General features: G+C 43.1%; 1 protein-coding gene across 6 annotated transcripts in view; it reads right to left on the bottom strand.

Moving 5' to 3' along the window:
• The window catches only part of LOC105455960 (melatonin receptor type 1B-A-like), a 150,679-nt gene that overhangs the window by 4,305 nt on the left and 134,335 nt on the right, over nucleotides 1-12,039 (bottom strand). For all 6 annotated transcript variants that reach the window (XM_011699683.1, XM_011699684.1, XM_011699687.1 and 3 more), the window contains 2 exons: nucleotides 8,755-8,999; nucleotides 1,600-1,816 (listed from right to left, as the gene is read on the bottom strand). In XM_011699683.1, the coding sequence (XP_011697985.1) occupies nucleotides 1,600-1,816; nucleotides 8,755-8,992 (455 nt within the window). In that variant the 5' untranslated portion in view covers nucleotides 8,993-8,999. The remainder of the gene's footprint in view (nucleotides 1-1,599; nucleotides 1,817-8,754; nucleotides 9,000-12,039) is intronic.

Raw genomic sequence — 12,039 nt, 5'->3', positions numbered from 1 at the left:
CTCTCTCTCTCTCGCTCTCTCTCTCTCATCCCTCCTCCTTGTTTCCATCGCTGACAACGCGTTTCGTCGTCTCTGGTCGTCTCTTTCACCCATCGTCCGTCGACGAGCGGGCGCGAGCGGATCCGCCGACGTCTCCCGATGAAGAATAAAAAAAAAAAGAAGTATTCCGGATGAGACGACGCGATAACGGTAATAGCGGACTCGTCTCCCCGAGCGGTGGCAGTTACAGGGTTGTAATATTGATCGGGCACCGGGTCACCGTTCATGTCCAGAGTTGGATTCGCGCCATTTCGACGGTCAGACGAAAGGTCAGCACCATTTTCTACTATTTTCGCAATAACCTAATCAATCTTCCCGCTTCCCGACCTACCGATGCATCGTTTTTTGCAGTGCCGTAATTTGTCGAGTGTAATCGGTAACGCACAGAGTGGATGTGCATTTTGCCCATTAATCGAGCCTTTCGCGGAAAGAGAAAGCATTTTTGCATCTTTTGAATGGTATAAATTGTAATGTACGAGAGAGTTCCCCCGGATGATAATAATATGGATTAACGTGATGTTTAGCTGATTGGACGACGAATTGCATTATTACGTGTTCAGCCTGCGCCATGAAAGCTAACTAGGAAACATTTTAATCCGGAACTGTGTCTATGCGCAAATGGAAATGTCGCAGCAAATGAATTTGCATAGAAAGTTGGAGTTTTGCATATAAATAGTGCCGAGCCAGACACAATGTGTGTCATTACTTTAGAATTGCGTTTTCGCACCACAGCACTGTAATCGTATTGTCCGGAAAAGCCATAAATATATAAAATATTGGGTAACCATCGCATTATGAAAGTGATATTCCGCATTTCGCCCATAATGCCATAAAATCATGCTGTTATTAAACTGAGCGTCGTACTTTATGCATTGACTGTTTTAGCACAAAAAATATTCGAATATAATATCGAGAAATATTATACATTCAAGAAATATACGAATAATGTATTCAATTTCTGCAGTATCCTTTAGATATAGTAACTGCGATAAGCTATATCCGATCATCAATGCAATTTTTTGCGTGTATTATTACAATTGAAAAATATAGTGTCGTAAAAGTCATTACGTGAAATTTTAGTTTTAGACCAACTTCAATTATTCTTTGCATGTAAGTTTCAGCTTGTGTATAGCAAGAGTAAAAAAAATTATAAAACGTATAAATGGAGAACACCTAAAATATTTTTTCTCATTTTCATTATCGTCATTTTTATAAATGTTAAGAGGTGTGTCACATAAATATATTAGACATATATTTTATATTTAGAAATTCGTGAAAAATATTCGGAATTGAAAATATTTAGGCTGAATGCAAATCGATAGCGCGAACAATTCGAAATGCAAAAAGATAGAAAAATGTCTTAATTGTTAAGTTGTTCTTCTAGAGAACTTCTCAATTTCGCGTGATGTATACCACGCTCGAATATCACGAAGCTACAAAAGGATCCCTGGGATAAAATAGACGAGAGAATGAAACGCGACCATGATGTCACGTGGCAGTCGACGCGTTAAATTGCGGAAACACCCCTTTTACGCGGGTCTCTCTCCATTTCCACTGTACCTTTCGGCAGGCAGACACAGACGTCCGTAATTTTCGGCGGCGATTGCGGCCAACGTTAGTACGGTCACCAGGAAGCAAAGAGCCTCGAGGGTCCACTCGAATCGGCAGGCACTCAGGGACTCTGCATAGCCCGCCAGGATTACGATCACCGAGACCGGTATTACCAGGCCAGTCACCAGCAGGTCCGCCAGCGCCACGTTCACGAGGAATGCGTTTCCTGGAAAAAGAACCCGCGTGAAACTCATTAAAGTAATTAGCTTCTAACAGTTCTTGCGATCTGGAAACGCTCGAGAGAGCCGGCGTTCCGCACTTTTTGCGCTCGGATTACATTGTGGGCACGATCGTGGCAGATGTGCCTCGAATAATGTTTCCATATAACGCGAAAATCTCGAAATTGCAAAACGACATCTAATCTTGATACACGAATCGTCTATTTTCCAAGCGGAGCAACCGGAGTAAGTTTCTGGAAAACTTGCCGAAATCAATACGTAGGGCGAACTTATATCCGCTTCTTGCCTCATATGAAATCCATAATCTCTCCAAACTTTTCACACAAGCAATTCATTTAGATAACTTTTATTGCTGATCTCTAATTTCTTGTTAGATAAACGGATTTTATCACGGACATGACAGGTGATAATTTAAATTCATTTCGCAAAAATTTAATGACACAGCATTAATCAAAATGTAATAAAACTATGTTTTTGAAGCATTTGCAAGTTAAAAATGTGAAAGACTGACTCTATATATCAGTGTCAGTAATTTCAATTTTAACGATTGTCGAGAGAGAGGTGGGGGTGGAAAGCCAGGCAGTAGATTATGCTAATATGTGTAAATTAGAGGTTCAATTCGTCTTTCACTTTTTTCGCTATTCTCGTATCCTCCGATACGTAAGCAAAGTCGCGTTGTCGCAATTCAGTGTAGTTACAATTTACCGTCCGAAATGTAATCCAGTGGGTTAGACCTCGTCTTTTCCGATCGATCGCGCGCACTTCGCCGCGGCACGCCGTTCAAAGTGGGATTTCGGGCAGTGATATAAATTCGCGGGATAACCATGTTGGACACGTACCGATCTATCGCGCACGACGCCAGGATTTCGCTTGTACTGCCAAGAGCGTCTAAGACGTCCCGCACTTTTCCCCTTCCGTTGGCAGAAGTGCCAGCCTTCGACCGGGTATTCTTGTGCCAAGCTATTATATTACGCAGACTATCATCTTGAATTTTTTTGCAGCTTCGCACTGAACTAAAGCAGCGCGGGAGACGCTTGATTTTCGCCGCCGAAGAGAAAACTCGGAGAGACCGGTCGGCCAATCTCCAACATTTAATCAACGCACGCCCACAGGGGCATAATATCGGAGGTCGTAGCTTCTGCTCGGGCGAATCGTAAAAGCCATAGTAATTGCAAAACGATGTCGGCCGAAAACGAACAGTCATGCCGGCTGTAAAACTTTACTCAGACGGCGACAACGACGACGATGATGACTACGACGACGACGACGACGACGACGACGACGACGACGTCGACGACGACGACGACGACGACGATGACGTCGACGACGACGACGACGACGACGACGACGACGACGACGACGGCGACGGCGACAAAAACGATGAGGATAAGGCCACGGTGCCGCCGCAGCTGTTATCACGAGTCAACGATTATAGCGTTTCATAAGTTCATACGTAGAGCCTGGCTAAGCGAAATACCAAATTGTAGAAAGTCACAGAAAGAAAGGGGCGTAATATCCGCATTACCTCGCATTGCCCCTCTCGCGACGCGATATATTCCCTCGATTCTCGGGGATTTCCCCGAGATCAATACCCGACGAAGACACGGAGAAAAGGAAATAATATCCGTACGTCGTCACGTCCTTAGGGGAGTATAACGCTATAATAAGATTGCGCGCTTCTGCACGAGAGAGAACGAACGTATGTCGTTACGCTCGCTCGCGCTACGCTCTATGAGTAATAAAATGCGTAATAAGATTTTTTTTGCCAAGTGTGTGCGCGCTAGACCATCGGGCCATTCACGCCAGGTTTAACGATCTATCCACGGAGAAGAAGATCGGTGTTACGATACTACACGGGTGCCGAGAATAAACGAAGTTTTCATTAGTCAATCGCCATGTCGCATGCATATGCATGCCCGCGCGCGCGTACGAGAAATAATTATTATAATTATACATTTCCTCGCAGCCGCACTTTACCCGTGCTCATTGTTGTTGTTGTCTGACTTCACTCACCCTTACAAGATAAATTTTCATTTACTATGGTTTCCTTATGTAAATAGATACCGCGCACAATGGGATAATGCCCCGCGCCGACGTGAAACGACGCAGTGGGTTATCAAGTATTCAAATTACATTTTACAAGAAAAAAAAGCATGTACATTGTTATAAGTACCGAGCATCGTGACTTTAACCGCGCAGCTTAATTGAGCGGTGAAAGCACTTTTAAGAAGTCATCAACACCTATAAATTACAAAGCGGCGCGTTGCAGTCTGCACGTATAATTTGAACTTTTTTTCTCGACGTCTTATCGTTATCTCACACTAAAGTACCTGGCACTGCCATTTTTCGTTAAAGCATGTGGCGTAATTGTAGCATATTATTACGCTTTTATTTATATATTTTTATTTAATACATGTTTGCAATATAAAGTATTGTCAATTATTTATTTAAAATTTCTATTATGCTATTACTGCAACGTAATCGTAACTGAACGTACAATGTATGTGTAGCATATCCCAAAAATTAATAATCCTAAAGCCACAGCATTAAAAATATCTGGAAATGTGCTTCAGCAGATAAAGTAAATTACATCGCGACCTCGGGTTATACCCATAGACGACACTCTCGCTGCAAAGCTGAGGCGACATTTTTACCGAGGGCGACCTCGGACTTGTCGCTTTTCGGGAAACGCGAAACGTAGTGGCACCAACACGCCAACGACTCTGCACGGCCGCAAATGTGTTCGCGCCTTTGGCGAGGATATTACACCGCGATAAAAATGATTACGCGACAAATTGCACCGTCCGCGCTTCGGCGAGGGAAGGCGCTGCCTTTCGCCACCGCCTCCCGTCCCGGTTAATAGGATGAAATATCGCGGGCTCTCTCTCTCTCTCTCTCTCTCTCTCTCTCTCTCGGTAGGTAGGCGAAAACCCGGAGAGAGAGTCGGCAGAGGGTCGGCAGGATCGAGAGATCCGCTCTCTTCAGGTATCGACGAATTAAGCCCTGCAGTAGTCGCATTCGCGCCGCCCGCATTCGCCGATCGCATTTTCCGGAGGTACGTTTCGGCGTGACGAGATCCGATCGATTCAGCGGTTGATGCGTGGAATAAATTATCCCGCATCAGCGCTCGTGGCGTCACTTCGAAATTGATTCTCTCTATCTCCCTCCTCTATATCTCCATCTCTCATCCGGGTCCCCTGTCTAGCCGCAGTGCCGCAGCATCGTCATGGGAACGTGCACCCTTCCCCTCCCACCAGGGGTATTCTTCTACGTACCGAATGAATCCGCGCTGATCAGAATTTGTTTTAATCGATTTACCGAGTCAGCCCGCCGCTCGCGCTTTCGTTCTCTCTCTCTCTCTCTCTCTCTCTCTCTCTCTCTCTCTCTGTCTTTCTCTTTCTCTCGTTCTCTCTTCTCGCCGGGCCTCGTTTCACGAGCGCCGAACCGAACTATTCGCCAACCGCACCGCGGAGTACTCGAAGTATTCGCATTACCGGCGGGGATTCACCGCGTTCGGCCGCCGCCTCCGTGATCGGGGTTTCCAAGGGGAGCATCCAGACGAGACGAGATGGGACAGGAGCGAGGAGAATCGAGAGGAGGAAGCAGGGGAAGGAGAAAGATATGGAACGGCGCTCTCTCGTTGCGGCATTAGATACAGGGCGGGCAGAGTTATACGGCAACCGGGCCCGCTCGTGCGGCTACGCGCCGCGAAATTGACTCGCTCATCCGTGTACACCCTTATAGCGACCCCACGACTGCGCAATCCATTACGGCGCCATCGGGTTACCAGGCATCGCGGATCCGCTGCGGTGTCGGCTTTTTGTTTCTCCCGAGTTCTCGCCGCGCCGGCAGAGTTCACGCAAACGAAGCCGAAGTCCGTCCGACACTTCACGTCCGCAGTAGAAATGGGGTTTACGTCAGGCACGAACGGACATCCACGAGCATTTCCCCGATCCTTTTCTCTCTCTGTCTCCCTCTTTCTCCTACAATACGTCGCGCGCCGCACACCGGAGACGTTACTCCTACCGGTGCGGGGGAAAAAGGAGCAATCGCGTGTTAGGGCCGGATTTCCGGCTACAGACAGGCCAGTTGCCGTCGCGTCACGTTCGGACGTATTTATTGGAAAGGGACCGATCGTGAAGTTCGAAATTGCGCGCGCGATCGGCACATTAAAACTTCAATCTTGTTACAAGCTTTATTCGATGTCTTTATACCTGCGATGTTCCGCCTGTATCAAGCTTTTATATTATATTATATTATTATAGTCAATTCGCATAAATTTACATTGACTCAAAGAAGATTCCTCGTAATAGATATTTCTCTCGAGATCCCTTTTACAATTCAAGTCTTTTTTTACTTCAAAGGATATATGTTATTCTATAAAATGTCAATAATAACAAAAATTACTTCACATACTTAGCATACAATAAGAAATTATTATATTATTGTAAATTAAAATTTCAAATAATGAAGAATGGTATTAATAATAATAAAAGCTTAATTAATATATTAAAATTTTATATAGATATATATTGTCATTATGCTTTCAATAAATATTCACTTTCAATAAAATCCTATTTTATAAAATGTCAATAATAACAAAAATTACTTCACATACTTAGCATACAATAAGAAATTATTATATTATTGTAAATTAAAATTTCAAATAATGAAGAAGGGTATTAATAATAATAAAAGCTTAATTAATATATTAAAATTTTATATAGATATATATCGTCATTATGCTTTCAATAAATATTCACTTTCAATAAAAGCAAACGAGACATAGATAGGTACACATACTACATAGATGGACAAGAAGTAGATAAATTCTCATGGACATAACAAAAAAAAGCTAACAACTTATATATCATAACCTATATTTTTATCGCTACTGTATATTCTTAAAATATAAGAACAAGAAATAAGAAATATGGCTAGGCCAAGGTGTAAAAAAAATAATAGCGAGTAGTATCAACAATTGGTCACAGACTCGCGTTTGAACGTTCAAATACGATCCATTAAAGCACACAAGCACCTCCATCATCGCCGCGTATTAAGGATTCATGTATCCTCATTCGTGTGGCCATGGACTTTATGTCCTCCTTGAAACGCGCGTATTCGACGTAGAAACGATCATGGAACACTATTAAAGACCGTCTTTTAAAAAAACATTTGCGTTCGTCATGTCAAATTCAGACGCGTTCAAAATCACTGTAAAATCGAGAAATAGCCGCAGACAATCCGAAGGTTAATTCTCCGAAGGTTATCGTAATAATAATGACCCAAGTTTCTCGCTGTCATCGCGGCTCGAAAGACGACCGCATCGCGACGAGCTGAGAACTTTATAGGTAGCTGAGAAAACGAGGAAAACGGAACGAGATTTTCTCGGTGAATGGCTCCGGACGAACGAAAGCCGGTATTATTTGCGCCACTCTATCGAGATTCATGCAGAATAAAATAGCGGTAAAAATGTTTCGGACCGTTTCAATAAGAATTACGAGGATGGCCAGCGTGTGACGGCACACAGTTATAAAACCGAGAAACTCGGCAAATTAAAGTGCTGAGAAGAAGAAGAAAAAGAAAAAGGGGAGGACGAGAAAAAAGGAAGAGATGAAAAAAAAGTCATTTAAAGAGAGAGAAAGTACAGAGAGAGAGAGAGAGAGAGAGAGAGAGAGTAAAAGAGGTAAAATTGATTTGCTGCTCTGGGACTAAATCTCCTCAGGAAGCTATATGTAATACACAAGTGTATATACGCTTGATAAAATCACTATAAAAAGCTATATAAAAAACTATAAAAATTTTAAAATATAATAAAAAACGTTATAAAGATAAAACTTAGGATCAATACAAATACTTTAGAAAAAAAGAAACATTTGAAACATTATGATCTTTGTAGTTGATTAAAAATTACACATTTAATATTGATATTGAAAACTTGCAACGAATTGTCATCTCCTCGTCCTTTAAAATTCTGTGTATATAAAAACATAATGTCCCTTTAAATCTGTTAATAAATTTATTTAACTAAAAAATTTTTTTAGGTCGGAAGTTTTGAGACAAACGTAGACAGATCATTTTCAAGCGCCCGCATCTCTCCATGACAAATTAAACTTGTGGATTTAAATTGAATATAAAGATAAGAAGACAAAGGAGGAAGAGCGATATACTTAGCCGACAATGTAATTACGTTTCCATCCCCATTGCTTTGTATACCATTCTATCCACAGTGTCATTGTTATTACGCTCTATGCGGAGTGCTCGCGTGCAAATAATAATTATCTCGGGTCGGTCTGAGCACGAGCCAGCGCGGAGACAACGACGCACGATAGTGTCCAGGGATTATTTATTATCACGCCGGTGTATCTGCAAGGATGAGAGAGGAGAAGGAGGAGTACGCGGTTTGCAAATAATACGAAAAATCGATCTCGTCATTGCCGCAGGTATAATAGCACGTTGAAGATCCCATCTTCCCTGCAGATTGTGCCGACGACGTTCTTTACTGTTACGTCCTTCCCCAGCCGGATACAGACGGAGGACGCTTTTGTCCGTGGAGACGCAAAAAAAAGAAAAAGATAAGAGATCTTACCGTAGCGATATATACGAAAGAACGTTGTCGCGAGGCACGTCGGAAATGTACGACCCCCTGGATGGCTTTTAGTCGGATATACTTCTATAGAGTAAAAACTTTTGTCGTTGCATTTGTCGATGAGAGCATTCTCTTTCAGGTACACCACTACCTCTCCCCACCCTGTCTCTCCCGCGCTCTTTTCAATCCTTTCTAATGTCGCCTTTACTATTTTAATTCTCTCCGCCTCAAATTTATATAGCGAGAACGATTCTCCCTCTCCGCTCTTTGCAAGCAGAATTCTATCGTTTGCTATCGTTTTTATTTGCGATCGTAAAGAGCAAATTGCGAACGTACCTCGCTTGTTCAGCTGATCCTCCACTACCACGGCGGATATCATGAAGACATTACCCACACTCCCGCCGACGGCGAGCGAAGCCAGCAGCAAGAGTCGGGCCACTCTGGACCAGGCCGATGACAAGGTCACTGGCGAAACATCAAGATCGCTGTCGCTGCCATTGATCTCCTTACTGAGTCTTTCGATATCATAAGCTACGGTGCTTGCCGCACCGTTGTAGATCATCGTCGTATTCATTCTGAAACTGAAAAATTAAATAAATTGTTACTTATAGAATGGTTTCATGTTACAATAAAGCGATAATGAATAAACTAGTTGATTAACGCTATCTCACATTCTCGAAATAGAGACATGCTAAAACCAAATTTCAGTAACGATTTAATCAGGGAATTTGCGCTCACTTTCAAATAATACAACTGCAATTTGTGATCGGGCATATTTCTTTAACTATAAAATATTTTCCTCGGGAATATCTCATGGATGATTAGCGGCAAAGGCAACACAAAGTTTAACTTCGATGAGCAACACATCCCTTCTGTCTTTCATCAATTTAAAGGACGGTTCATGGTGGTCTGCAAGTCTGGAACACGGAGGAAACGAGGCTGAAGCTATTCGATATCACGCTATTACACGAAGAGAGGCCCTTTGAAGATTAGGGCCGACAAGACCATACCGACCACCCTAATTGTGAATTATCGATCGGACCGCGGTGTGGGGATAGTCACCTGTTCCGACCGTGGCCCATGTTAGGCTTCCACAATATCCTCGTTGTCACTAACAACATCTGCTCAATATCATGGTAATTAGCAAATATAAGTGTCGCATCACGCAGTGAGATAACAGCTGACGTTATACGGAAAACGTTGAAGAAACACATTCTGGAATTTAAGGATGCATAATACTCGCCTAAACTGTCCTTTATCTTCGAGGAGAAGTTCCACGGACATGCTGGCCTGCATGAATAAAGTGGAGAAAGTGCCCCTCTACTTTTGTTTTCGGAAGAATACATTTTGAAAAATGTGAAGAAAGATATTAAGAGCTTATCTGCTTACGGTCAAAGTTAAACATTTGTTTTTCTATTAATCTTGCTTATATGAATACCTTTGAGCTCATCTTTTCAGTATTGCGCGTGTAAATGGCAAAAAATATAAATTGTGTTAATAATTATTTTAATTTATATTACATATTTTAACGTTTTAATTTGTGTGATTGACATTAATATTAATTGTGCTATCAATTTATCTACGAAGCTTATCTACTTTGCCATTCTACACGTGAATGGAAATGTCTCGGCTGTGCCCATAGCGTTTCCAAAGTGGATCTTAAATTTTCATTAGCAAATGAAGCCTCGGGCGGTCATTTAAATGTTTAACACGGCCTATTCCGCCGGGCGGCGGACCCGAAGAAATTGATCGCGAAAATTGCGTTTAATAATAAAGCTGCATCATCACTCTTTCTTCCGATCGACGAGCCATCGTTCCTTACTTACAGAAATATTTTCACTTGTTGCATTAGGGCTTGAAATGGCGAGCCCCTCGAGCCAATAATCTCATCAATCCCGTTACGTGACCTTTCACGCACATCGACGTCGAATCAATTTCCCCGCGGACGTCGCCGGTATCTTTTCCTAATTGAAAAACGACTTCTGCGAGTGAGCGAGACGCCATTCGCGCCATGGAAAAAGCGGTAACTGCAAATTCTCGCTTCCGTCTTCGCGCGAAAGAGGATCAGCCGGAATGATCGATGTTCTCTGTATACGAGATGTCCCAAAACTCGATCTCGTTTCTCATCTCTCAATCAAAGAATTTTTCTGTCGAATTTAAAGATCAATTTCATCAATATAAGACTAAAATTGATCACTCTTTAATTTTTCATTAATAATTTTTTTTTTTTTGACATGTGCACATTTCCACATTAGATATGTCTTAATATCTGTCCGTTTAAATAAAAATTTTTGTCATTTATTACATAATAATTTGCGAAAATCCATTTATTCCTAATTATTTGTAATTCAAAAGAGGTAGAAATCAACGAATTTACAGGCGAATAAACGTCGCGACGATTTTGAGACACCCTGTACACAAAAGTTGTGCGTCCTACGGATTCGGGGGTACGACTCTTACGTCCGCTTTAAGCGGCTTTTAAATTGTAGATCTATTTCGAGAGGTGTCTCCGACTGTCTGACTACTCGACGAGACGTATAGATTACAATCTCATTGCGACACCTTGCGAAAGTGGATCTCATTCGCGATGCAAAAAGATGCAAACGGTCCCATCGGCGGAAGAGAGCATCTCACGTTTCACGAGTCTCCTCCAATCCCGTTCGAATGTATGCGTAAAAAACGAGTTACACGTTCGCCCTCTCGAACCTCGAGCGCGTTTCGACGAAGGCGCAACGATGGATGTGCTTACGACGGGATGTTGACGAAGAACCACCAGGGTCCATCGATGTGGATCCTGAATGAGCTAGATTACAAGAAGATGTGATTGCGTCTCCGCGACTAGAGCGAGAGCTGGTGAAAAAAGGGAGGATTGACTCAGAATCTGGGATGTTAAAACGGGCACACGAATGCAATCTTTTGAATTATTCCGACTATACGGCGGAGTCTACTCTTCCGCTTTACAATTGAAATCCCCACACAAATCTCCATATACGCGAGGAACGGCCACAAAATTCGGCTATTGCCGCGTCTCCCGGACGGATTGTCGCTTTATCTATTTGGAGATGCGCGCGCGGCGGAGCGAGTCGTCTAGTCCGAGCTCGAGTAGACCGACGTGACATTGTCCCCTCGTCACGTCTCGCGGGTCGGAAATTTCATATTTCCATTCATATACAGACGGCGGAGGTGCGAGAGTCGTCTTACATACGACTCGACCCGTGAACGCTGCAGACGGCAGGAAACCCGCGAGATCTACTGTAACACCAGCAGTCTCGCTCCGTGCGGTGATATCGGATTTCGGTAGGATCGATGATAGTCGGGATACGGTTAACCCCCGCGCCAAGTCTAGTCTACGTCCGTTTCTCGTGCTCGTATCCGACGGACGGGGATAAAGCGCGGTGTTTAATTGCGACGATAACGCTCGCGCGTTTAATTGCCACCTCGCTACTTGCTACTCGATCGATCACCTCCCGCGCTGTTAAAGTAGCTGAAATTTTTACGGTATTATACGGCAAGAGCTTGCGACCTGCGCTGCCGTGAAAAGAACGTATGACGATCTTCCGGACGACCGTTCCGGTCGGCGCGCATTTCGACTTTTTTACGACTCATTAAAGCGGCCGAAAT

Source organism: Wasmannia auropunctata, unplaced genomic scaffold (assembly GCF_000956235.1).
Source record: "Wasmannia auropunctata unplaced genomic scaffold, wasmannia.A_1.0 LD335828.1, whole genome shotgun sequence".
Lineage (NCBI taxonomy): Eukaryota > Metazoa > Arthropoda > Insecta > Hymenoptera > Formicidae > Wasmannia > Wasmannia auropunctata.
The sequence above is the reverse complement of the archived record's forward strand: the minus strand, read 5'-3'. Positions and strand labels throughout refer to the sequence as shown.